At 45.6% G+C, this 12,345-nt stretch overlaps 1 protein-coding gene across 2 annotated transcripts in view; it reads right to left on the bottom strand.

Moving 5' to 3' along the window:
- The window catches only part of Axin1 (axin 1), a 63,872-nt gene extending 51,605 nt beyond the window's left edge, over nt 1-12,267 (bottom strand). For both annotated transcript variants that reach the window (XM_004627941.2, XM_004627942.3), the window contains exons 1-2: nt 12,227-12,267; nt 6,859-7,819 (exon numbers count right to left, since the gene is read on the bottom strand). In XM_004627941.2, coding sequence (XP_004627998.1) covers nt 6,859-7,736 — 878 coding nt within the window. In that variant the 5' untranslated portion in view covers nt 7,737-7,819; nt 12,227-12,267. The remainder of the gene's footprint in view (nt 1-6,858; nt 7,820-12,226) is intronic.
- Nucleotides 12,268-12,345: the final 78 nt, after the last annotated feature.

The following is a 12,345-nucleotide window of genomic DNA, read 5'->3' as shown; positions in this document are numbered from 1 at the left end:
TATATATTCCCCCCTCTTTGCAGTGCTAAGGGCTGAGTCCAGGGCCTCACAACATGCTAAATAAGTGCTCTGCTATATACTACATGTCCAACCCTCATTACTTTTTTTTTTTTGCGGAACTGGGGATTGAACTCAGGCCCTTGCGCTTATTCTACTGAGCCATCTCCCCAGCCCCAACCCTCATTACTTTTTTATTTTGGGTCATGTTAAGCTGCCTGGGCTGGCCTTGAATTTGCAATACTGCTGCCTCAGTCTCTTAATGAGTTGAGAGTTAAAGGTGTACATTACTATCCCTGATGACAAAAAATATTTCTCTTTGGATTTAGACCAAATACAGAAAGCTCACAGCCAAGGGAGACTACAAGGGCCGAGGAGATAGCTCAGCAGCATAAGCACCTGCCTTGCAAGCCCAAGGTTCTGAGTTCAATCCCCAGTACTGGGGGTGGGGGGGAACTAGGGAGATTATAAAAAATACACAGTAGTGCACATTAGTGTAGCTGATCTCTTGGCATACCGAAGAACTTCCCAATCCACAACCCATTGGGGAGAGGCATGAGTTCTAGAAGGGGCAATAAGCCATTCAGCCATCAGGTGAGTTGAGAACACTCACCAACTCTCACCTTGAGAACACCAGAACTACATATGATGGCTGTCTGGCAATGTCTTCAATTCCTTGGTCTGGGATCATCTGTTCAGAAAAGGAGCTCACCAGTCACCAGTTAGAAGCTCGTGGGGACAGTGCAGGATCATGCTCTCCTCCTCTGCTTAGAGAAGCTCTTTTTTGTCACAAATGACCATGAAGAGAACATGCTCAGTTGCCCAGGCTGGCCTTAAATTCACCCAGTCAAATCAGATTGCCCACAATGTCTTGTGCCCCACATCTTCAGGCTCAGATGCTGCAGCCTATGATAGCCTCTGCAGCCAGGTACTTTACCCCCTCAGCTCAGAACCACAAGTCAATCTTCTAAGAAAACTCTGCATATTTTGGGTACTTTTCAGTTTCTTCTCTTGACCTTTCAAGGCATCAACCAGAATAGCTAATTAACTAACAGCAGGTCTGATAGCTTCCCAAGCAAACTCTAAGGGCCTGGACCACAAGTGGTCATCACCTTTAAAAGTCTCCTGTGTCTTCTAAGTATTCAGGAGCTCCATGCCAGGAACTTGGCCAAACCACTGTGTCACCCTTGCTGTGAAGAGCATCCAGGGCTCATTCTCTGGCAATGACAGGGGCAATCAGTCCTAACTGGAAAATTCTCACTGGCTTAGCCCCAGGAAGCCACAAAAAATATCCAGGGAGACCCTATCTTCAGGAAATTACTCAGCCAGCAAGGAAGATATGGATAGCAAACAGAAGCGGAACAGCCATCTGAAAGGTTAGGTTGAAAAACCAGTAGACAATTGGCTGAGGCAGACCTGACCAAAAAGACCTGGCAGGAGAAAGAAAGACCAGTTTGATGGCCCCTGTAAGGCAAGCCAATCTGCCAAAGGGAATTTTTTTTTTAATTTTATTTTAGGGAAGGGTCTACAGGGTGTTCAGGGTCTCGCTACTTCCTTCCTGAGGCAGGAAGATCACTGGGGTTTCACTACTAGTTCGTAGTGATCCACCCATTTACAGCCTCCCAGGAGCTGGGATTATAGGCACGCACCACTACATCCAGTCTCGGGATTGAACCCCCAGCCCCTGAGCCTGCTTGTAGGTGCTTTAATCCGCTGACTATTTGGCCAGCCCTGCCAAAGGAAACAGAATCTAAGTCTGCCAACTGGTGTGTTATAGTCCCTCCATCAAAGTGCCAAATCATTCAGTCAATAGCCAGATTCCCTGATAATTCTCATCACTTAAAACAGATATATGTTTCGATTCCTGGTACAAAAGCAAAACAAAACAAAAAATAGCAAATGTGAACTAACCTAAAATATATTCAAAGTTCATGGACAATGAGCAATAAGCAAAAGAAATATCTTCACAAAGATGCAAAGAAGCAGCCAGGTACAATGGCCCATGCCTATAATCTCAGGACTCAGGAGGCTGAGGCAGAAGGATCACTGTCAGTTCAAGGGCAACCTGGGCTATATAGTGAGTTCAAGGCTAAACTGCATACTGAAATCCTCTCTCAAAAAACAAACACACAGGGCTGGTGAGATGGCTCAGTGGTCTAAAGCACCTACTTAGAACAAACTAAGCTAAGCAAAGCACAGGGACCACGGTTCAATCCCCAGCACCACATGCCAGCCAGCCCCGCCCCCTAGTGGGCTGAGCTGGTCACACACACACACACACACACACACACTAAATAAATAAATAAATAAATAAAAATTAAGATGAATTTAAAAAAACAAACAAACAAACAAACACACAGGGTCAGGGAGATGGCTCAGTGGAATAAGTGCTTCCCTGGCAAGCACAAGAGCCTAAATTCAATCCCCAGTTCTGCAAAAAAAAAAAAAAAAAAATCAAAGAAGTAAGGTGACAGGGAGTCATTTGTAACACTTGGGCACAGGGGCTCAATGAAACAGCAGGTGAACAGAAAAAGGCCAAGAGTATCTGGTTTCTCAGCTTTGACAGAGAGCTATGTAAAAAAAATTCATTTGATTTGCTCAAGTCACATTCTGCGAAAATCACCATGTGCATATACAGAATGATGAGGACAGGAGCAGCAGTTCCTTCAAAGGCAGGCAACATAACCCAGCAAGGGCACAAAAGGAGCAAACCCACACTGTGAAGACACAGCAGGGAGGCCAGTGCCTGAGTGCTCAGTGTCTCACATGCAGCCCTCTCAACACATCCTTTCACACAAATTGGATACTATAGTTCATTAACCAGTTCTCTACAGTAAAGGCTTTCCCAACAAGCGAGATTTAGCTCCACAGCCTTTGTTAGTAGACGCTCACTACTTGGTTAATCAGCACCTACTCTCCTTTTCCTTTTCCCTATCAGCCCCATTCTTCCTTTGGTAGACCACTCTCCCCCTGCCGGTTTGGGTGTGTCACTTCACTTTTTTTCTAGGAAGGCCCCATTGTTTAAGCCCAAGGCATAACCTCATCCTCTTAGTGCATGAGCTTAGACATCAGCTGATCCCTACTGGGTAAATGCAGGGTCTTCCTTTGCTACTATGGAAAGCACTTATAAACCATGACACCAAGAGTGCAGGTTTTCAGCAGCCACCTGTACAACACAGGAAGCAATAACACCAGTCACCAGGAAGGCAGGAGCAGTGACACACAAGGAAAAGAGCTGCATCCTGATTAAAGCACATGCCACTAGAGTCACCAAGCCCAGCACTGCTTAATCACAGGTGGGCTGTATTTTCTGTTGCTTCCAACCTAGTGCTCCTAATTGCATGCCCTTGCATGATAAGAGGTGCCTTCAAATGAGACAGGTTTGGCTGGGTTGTAGTTAGTGGTAAGGCAGTAGTTAGTGACTAGATCCCTAGCAAGGCCAAGAAACACAAAAACACATAGGGGTAGGCTGAGGCAGAAAGATCACTGGGAGACCAACTTGGGCTAAATAGTAAGTTTGTTCAAGGTCAGCCTGAACTACACAGTAAGACCTTGTCTCAAAACAAAATAAAAGGGATGGGGAGATAGCTCAGTGGAATAAGTGCTTGCCTGGAAAGCTTGAAGTTCTGAGTTCAATCCCTGGTACCACCTAAATAAATAAATAAAATAAAATTAAAAAACCTACACAGTGGAACTTTGGCTAATAATGAAATTCAGTACCAGAGACTACCAAAGCACACTACCACATGACTCAAGTGGAAGAGTACAGAAGGCAGAAAAGACTCAACACCAGGGTCCCTCTGCCACCAACACAACAGCAAATAAGCCAGACTGACTCTGTCTTCACAACTAGACACCATCTGACAGGAGAAACTCAAGTTCTGCTGACTTTACGGCAAGGCTGCCTATTACAATGGAGCAAGCCAAAAGGGAACAAATCGGGACAATTTATTTTCTTATATTCCAGCCTCACATTTAGTGTCTCTTTTTTTTTTTTTTTTTTTGGTGGTACTAGGTGTTTGCTTTGGGTTGCACTTGGAGTTGGTGGTTTTTTTTTTTTTTTTTTTGGTACCAGGAGTGAAACTCTGGACCTTGTGCTTTTGTGCCACTGAGCTATATCCCTGGCCCTATTTAGTGCTTTTTTTAAAGAAATAAAAATGTTTCTAATCAAATCTGAAAACTATTAGGTTAGGTTTTAGAAATTCTAAATTACACCAACTTTAATGAACAGGGTAACTTTAGGTAATATACTCTGTCCTAAAACATGTAGCATTTGGTTGACAATGAGCAAAAAAAAAAGAAAGTCTACCTTGAATCATGTCACCTAAACTAGGAGTCTAACCCTCAGAAGTGTTAATCCTGTACTAATGAACTGGTCCAGTCTTTACTACATCCACTAGAGCCTCACACTTGATGAAAGGTTTTCAATTTCTTCCTTAAGTCAGCAGGGGTCAATGGATTCCAGGCCTCCACCATATCACGGCTGAATCCCCAGTCACCAATTTAGGGAAACACAAGCATCAGGCTCAAAAGTCAACAGATGGGGCTGGTGAGATGGCTCAGTGGTCTAAAGCACCTACTTAGAACAAGCTTGAGCAAAGCAAAGCACAGGGACCGCGGTTCAATCCCCCAGCACCACATGCCAGCCAGCCCGCCCCCTGGTGGGCTGAGCTGGCCACGCACGCACGCACACACACACACACACACACACACACGCACACACATAAATAAATAAATAAATAATTAAAAAAAAAAAAGTCAACAGACACTAACCTGCAAATCCAACAAGATGTAACCAATAAGGATTATAGAGTAAAATGAAGCAACAGATCTCAAAGCTGTAGAAACTGCACAATAGTATTGTTCTCTCACAAACTATAAGTGGGTCAACACAAAAATCCAATGAAAACAATTCCTGGGCTGCTATGCATTGACTCTACACTACAGCACTGATGCTCCTGGCAAGGGAAAAAGGTCCAATCTGTGAGCTGCAAGTACTGGTGCTGGGAGTTTTGAATGGCTCTGACAATTCACCACACAGAAACCCATCCCTATCCCATCCCCAACTCAGGTTCCAGGAAGAACCTTAGAAGATGGTTATAGGGACAGGAGATAGTTCAACAGCATAAGCGCCTGCCTGGCAAGCACAAGGTCCCAAGTTTGAGTCCCGGTACTAGGAAAAAAAAAAAGATGGTTAAAAAAATCCAGAAAGTTCCATGTCTTCTCCACCACCTTAGACCTGCCTCACCACATGGTTTTCCTCTATAAAAGTCCCTGCAAGAGACAACTTCCCGGGGGGAAACTACCTGCTCACACCCCGCCCCCCGTCCCTCTCTCGGGACAGGAGCTTTCTTTCTCTCAATAAATATATTCTGCTCATTAAAAAAATCCAGAGCCTGGGAGATGGCTCAGTAGAATAAATGCTTCCTTGGCAAGCGCAAGGGCCTGAGTTCAATCCCCAGTTCCACCAAAAGACAAAACAAAAAAACCCAAAGTAAAAAAATCCAGAAAGTTGAGTGTGGTGATACATTTTTGTAATCCCAGCATTTAGGAGGCTAAAGCAAAAAGATCACAAGTTCAAGGCTACCCCAAGCTACTGAGTCTAAGGCCAGTCTTAAGACATACCAACACCCTGTCTTAAGACACACACATACACACACACATCCAATCATTAAGCCAGGCACACTGGTGTGTATACCTGTACCCTCAATACTCAGGAGATTGAAAAAGTAGAATTCCAAGTTCAAGGCCAGCCTGCTACATAGCAAGCCCGTGTCTCAAAAAACAAAAGCAAAAAAAAAAAGTAAATGAAACAACAATTAAATCAGGTGTGGTAGCTATACCTCTAATCCCAGCTACCCAGAAAGATTACAAATTTTGAGCCCAACCTAGACAAGTCAGAAAGACACTGTCTCAAAAGTAAAAACATACCCAGGCATGGTGGCACACTCCTGTAAACCCAGCACTTGGGAGGCTGAGGCAGGAGGATCACTGCCAAGACCAGCCTGGACTATAAAGTGAGGTCAAGGACAGCCTGAATTGCACATTGAGACCCTGTCTCAAAAAACAGGAAAAAATAAATAAATAAATAAAATGAAAACAAAAAAATAAAATGAAAAACGCTAGGGGATAGGGATATAGCTCAACAGCACAAGTGCCTGCCTGGCAAGCACAAGGTCCTGAGTTTGATTCCCAGTGCAAAAAAAAAAAAAGAGCTAGAGATGTAGCTCAGTGTGAAAGCCCTGGGTTCAATCCCCACGGTATGTCAGTGAATTGGTGGGGGTGTTAGAGTCCCTAAATATGGATGCTTTTGAATGTCTACTCCTCCCTTACCAGGTTCAAAGGATACCTCTAAACCATCCTACATAAGAGGACAAAATTCATGCTTAAGGGTAAAGTTTAAACATCATTATGGGACAGGCAAGATAGCTTAGCAGACTAAGCATCTGCTTAGGCAAGCACAGGGACTAGGGTTCAATCCCCGCACCACAGGCCATGGTGGCCCCACCCATGGGTGCACTGAGCCACCAAGTCTGGGAGTGGTGGTGCACACCTGTAATCCCAGCATTGGGGAGGCTGAAAACAGGAGGATCACTGAGTCCCAGCTGCATAGTGAGACCCTGTACCAAATACATAAAAAATAAATAAATAAAATAAACATTATGACTTCTAAAAATTCCCATGTTCCTAATGATTCACAAAACCACAAAGTCTTTCCTTGATAAAAGCATTCTCTTAATGACAAATGTTAAGGTATGACAAACAGAAAATAAAACCATTATCTAGCCACACCTTTCTTTTGCTCCTTCTCCAATTTTCAGAGGTGAGTACAGAAAACAGACACCTTGTGCCCAGACTCACCTGAACTCTCTGCCTTCGCTGTACCGTCTACTTGAGGAGGCCCTTGGGGTTGCTGTCTCCAGGAGCAGTTTCTGAGTGAGCCTGCTGGGGGGACCCGAGTCTCTGCCATTGTCCTCCTCGGTATCTTGGTCACATTTCCACTCTTCATCTTCATTCAGAGTGGGCAGGTATCCAGATATGCCCTTCCCTGTCCCTGACCCCGAGCTCTGGTCACTGCAGACCTTCGGGCTCTCAGACCCTGTCCTCGTGTACTCCAAATAAATGTCAGACTTGAGGAAGGATGGGTAGGTGTTTTCCTCCATGGTGGACTGTACTTCTGTCTGGGCCTGGTCAAACATGGCAGGGTCAATCTGCTGCTTTACAACACAGTCTTTTATGAAGCTCTTAGTAGCTGGCTTGGTTTGCCTGGACACAATGCCATTGCTATCCAGGATGTATTTTCGGTAGATGGCTCGTGCCAGCTTCAGCCTCTTCTCCTCATTTGAGCCACAGGGTTCGAGCTTTCTAAAGCCACTACAGGCAAACCAGAAGTCCAGCAGGTCAGCACAGCCCTCCTGCTGTAGAAACGTCCTAAACAGGCTGATCCCATCTTGGTCATCCAGTAAAGAATGCAGCGACTCAGCCCACCTCAAGTATGGTGGGGTGGGAGAGGCGCTGCCTTCAGGCTCATACCCCAGATCCAGATCTGAACGCCTTGGGGTGGCTGTCGAGGTCTCACCTTTAATGCCAGCAACTTTCCCAGGACAGAAACTGTGGTTGATGGGCCTTGGCTCTGTGGATACCAGTTCTCCCTCCTCACCAGGCACTGGGGGTCGGGGAGCATCTTCAGTGAAACTCGCTCCAAGGTCCAAGGGGAAACCCTGTTCCTGGATATTCATTTTGGGACTCTGTGCGTCAATGAATAATGAGCGCTGCACCCTAATACATCAGTACTTACGGCTCCAAAGGGAATCAATATGTCCTGTTGAAACCATTAAGAGGACAAGGATTAGGAAAGGTGGTCCACAGAATCACAACCAGAGGTTCCCTAGAAACAAAGCTCACAATGATGCCCTCCCACTCATACTCAAAAGCAGAAACTCACTATAAATTTCCAGCAGAGACACTATGGTCACACAGCTTCTTCTACATTAAGATAACTTGTGGAAACTTTTACAACTACAAGAATGCCTCTAACAATAAGTGAATGCCAAGAACACAAATGGCACCTTTCCCCTCAAGTGCCCTTTCTATGAAAACCCTACAGAGAGACCAGGAGTCTGGAGATCTCTCAACCTTGCTGAAGAGCTGAGTGACCAAGAGGGCAGAAGGCCCGAAGAAGGAAAGCAATGAGTTGGTACCTCATACACAAGGAAAATCACCCCCAGACTTGGCAACACTCACAGACAGAAAAGAGCCATATTGGGCTGGGGAGACGGTTCAGTAGAATAAGCGCTTCCCTGGCAAGCACAAGGACCTGAGTTCAATCCCCGGTTCCAAAAAAAAAAAAAAAAAAGAAAAAGAAAAGAGCCATATAACAGATTGTAAGGCAGGTGGGCACCTTCATTGTCCAATAGCCTGTATGTCTTCTGTCTACTGCATCACTTCATACCTGATGTACCTTGAAATATGTACAAGCATATAGCAAGGTGTCCTCCTGCTCTCAACACATACCTGAAAGAGCAGTTAATCATGGGTCACATTCAATTCCATGGACCAAGTAATAAACAGATATGACCACATACAAAGGTACTCTGTTGTCATCAATGGAGACAATCTTAGCAATCACAAAGTTGTACAGCACTTAGCTGTTAATGCCTCTTAGATGAATATCCTTCTGACAGTGACTGGGGACTTTAAGGGACAGAGAAGGTACAGGAAAAAAATGAAAACCAAATCTAAGAATGTTTTTTAGCTAAAAAACAAGATAGCTCATATACTTTTTATTTTTGAGACAGGATCTCACTATGCAGTTCAGGGTGGCCTTGAGCTCACTTTGTAGCCTAGGCTCGCCTCAAACTCACAGTGATCCTCCGGCCTCAGTCTCCAGAATGCTGAGATTACAGGCATGTACCACCATGCCCAGATAATTTTTTTTTTTTAAAAGAAGGGTCTTGTTGGGGGGCTGGGAAGATGGCTCAGTAGAATAGGTGCTTCCCTGGCAAGTGCAAGGGCCTGAGTTCAATCCCCAGTTCCGAAAAAAAAAAAAAAAAAAAGAAGGGTCTTGTTGGGGCCAGGGAGATGGCTCAGTGGAATAAGCGCTTCCCTGACAAGTGCAAGGGCCTGAGTTCAATCCCCAGTTCCGCAAAAAAAAAAAAAAAAAAAAAAAAAAAAAAAAAGAAGGGTCTTGTTATGTAATTTAGGCTGGCCTTGAACTTGTGGCAATCCTCCTGAATGCTGGGATTACAGGCATACACCAGTTGCGCTCTTAGAGGTCACCCCACTATGGTTTTTATGCTGCTGTTGTAAGCCTGCATGGGCTATACAAAAAGACCCTGCCCTGGTCTTTATGCCATGGTCTTTTGGTCCTTTCTGCTGCATCCTATAGGAGCCCACAGAGCCACAAACTCTGGTTATACCTCTCAATCTAGCCAAGGGGGAGACTAAAATATAGCCTGCCATGATACATGTGGTCCTAGAAGGGACTGAGAAGGGGCTTTACGCATACATCAGGACTAATGCTGGAAGCAAGCACTGAACAAGCCAGTGTGCAGAATAAATCCCTGAAGCCAATACCACTCCACACTGCTGGGCCCCAGCCTCCATGAAATCTACCCCCAACACCTAGTCTGACACATACACACTTTTCCTGCCAAGAGGTGCTGATGGCTAGAAGGAAGATGAATGAGTAGACAGAGGTTAGATCACAATTATGTGTCCTACATAGCAACTCTGCAGCTAATAACTTCTTAGGTAGGCTGTCATCTCTGCCTCAGCAAGGACAGACTATTTCTTAAGGTCAAGTTCCTGTGGGCTATGGCCCCCTGCTGTTCAGACTCCTCTCCCCCAGCTGAGGTCACCTTCTAAGAACCTGTTAGAATTCAGTGAGCATCCTGACACTCTACACCAGCTCATGATGTCTGGCATTATTTTGTCTTGGCTGCCACCATAATGAAGAGAGGGCTTATGTCCCTAAACCACCTGATCTTGCTCCTATAGACACAAAGTAGCCCAACAGCCTTGCAAATGAACCAAGTCACTAGAAACTAAAAAGCAGTTAAACAGACAGGATTCAAATCAGTGGCTAGTTACTGTTACACTCCTCAGATGCTCTTTTTCCACATAAATCATTCAGCACAGTCTTTCACACCTAGCATAGTTTTACAACCAAGGAACACCTGGAACATTTACTTCACTGATATATAGAAGGCCACTCATCCCAGAACCATACACTACCTTTTCACAGACGCTGAACTCTCCAGAAATAGCAGTAAATTCAAAATACATCCCTTGGTTAAAGAAATGAAGCAATAATTGAAAACTCACATTTTATGTCACGTGTAAACCAAGTCCATCCTAATCATTTCAAACTATGTTTCAGAGGCCAGATGAAGCATATCTCACAATTTCCACCTATTTCTGGCTGTCTACTGACAGAGGACCATCAATGTCCCTGAAAATGTGAACACCCCCACAAATTACTGATGTTGAAACACTCCAATTCCCAAAACCTCTAGGCTCCCACAGGGAAGCACACTTAGTAACTAAGGAACACTTGATGTTTCAGGCACACACACATGCACCCTACACATAAAGCAGCTATGTTAATTTGGGGGAAGAGTCCAAAGCCCATAAGTACTAAATCTGACCCACAGCCTGTAACCACCATCAATAAAGTGATTCTATAAATGAAATCTACAACATGACACCCTATTTAAAATTCCCTTAGGCACTGCTAAGCCACATGCCCCTGGGCACCATGGCAGCAAGCTCCATACTATATGTAAGTGTATTTATTTTACTCAAACACAACTTTCAAAGTTTTGATTTACATGGAATGTGGATATAGCCACATGACTAACATTTTGTCTGCTGATTAAACTCCTGAAGGATCACATGTAAACCATTCCCCCATTATTTAAATTCTCAATGATCAATGTAATCAAAAAAGTCCACTTATTTTCTCTAAAACAAGAAATCTAAGACAAGTCAACACTTGCTGAAAATCAAACAAAAACTGTGCTGTGTCCTTTCCCATCTTTGTCCCTGAATAGAAGTTCCTAAACTGAAACCTGCAAGTGCTGGCAATCTTGGATAGTTAAGGTTACACTGCATGTGTCCTCTGAAACAGGGTCTGTGGGTCCAAGCAATATGCCTATGAACAAAAAAGGAGGGGTGCATACACACACACACACACTGAGAACCCTTTATAAGTTATCTTGCAGATGGGTTGAGAAAAACCCCTAGAGGACTGATGTATCTTTACTGTCTTCATGCTAGGCTGAAAGTGTGCAGCTCTGGTTTCATGGGGAGGGGGGGTTGAACTCAAAGTGTTTGGTGAGAATAGAATCTAAGACCTAACCAGAAGAGATTGTGAGATGCAGAGACAGAGCAAGAAAGAACCAGAGAGAATGCGCAAGGGCGAGAGAGCTAGGTTTTGGCAACAAGGCATCAACGTGAAAGGGTATAGACACCAGGGCAACTGGATACTCCAAGAGCCAAAACCACAATCTGAACCTAGATTGTGCCCTCCTTGAGTTGCAGGCTGACTCATTCCTACATGGGAGTTGGGGGGCGCAATTAAGGACAGAAGGACTACTTACCGCACACACTACCTGGCCCCATCAGCTACCCTACACCTCACCCACACACACACCCTAAACTTGTCCCAAGCAGAGGAACTACAGCAAATATCCAACACCGCAGCAAATACATCTAAGTGCACACTCTGCCCCTTTTCAAAACCCTGGGTCTTTTCCTCTTCCCTATTTACACAGTCCAATGCCCAGGTCCTTGCCTCCCCCAACTTGATAACATCCACTCCCTTGCACACCAGTCCTCACCGCTTCCCAAAGTACGCAACTACCCAGAGCACACTTTCGGAGCCGCACATTTCCCACCACATACATCTCCGGGATCTATCCAGCCCTAATTCCTCCCGGCACACTTCCTTGCTCCGCACACCCCGCGCTCCTACACATTACTGCTCCCGCACATACTCGGACCCGCACAACCCATACTTCCCAAGAGCTCCGCGCACGCTCCTTGCCCCACACACTTCCCTGTCCTGCAGAACATTGGGCCCGCACAGCCCGTGCTCCTGCACGCCTCCCTGCGAGCACCTCTTCCGGGTCCCCGCCCGCCGGCCTAGCGCGGCCTACATTGGCGGCAGCGGGCAGCAGGCCCTCTGCGCCTCGGGAGCGCGCCCACCCTGCTCCGCACCACTCACCCGCGCGCGGCGACTGTGGCGGAGCGGCGCGGTGCGGCGCGGCGCGGCGCGGCTTTTTTGTTCCTCTCCATCCTAACGCTCGTCTCCGAGTTGAGGTCTGACAGCTGGGCGCTGCGCGT

This window comes from Octodon degus, unplaced genomic scaffold (assembly GCF_000260255.1).
Source record: "Octodon degus isolate 3935 unplaced genomic scaffold, OctDeg1.0 scaffold00021, whole genome shotgun sequence".
NCBI classification, from domain to species: domain Eukaryota; kingdom Metazoa; phylum Chordata; class Mammalia; order Rodentia; family Octodontidae; genus Octodon; species Octodon degus.
Note: the sequence above shows the minus strand (reverse complement) of the source record. Positions and strands in the feature narration are given on the sequence as shown.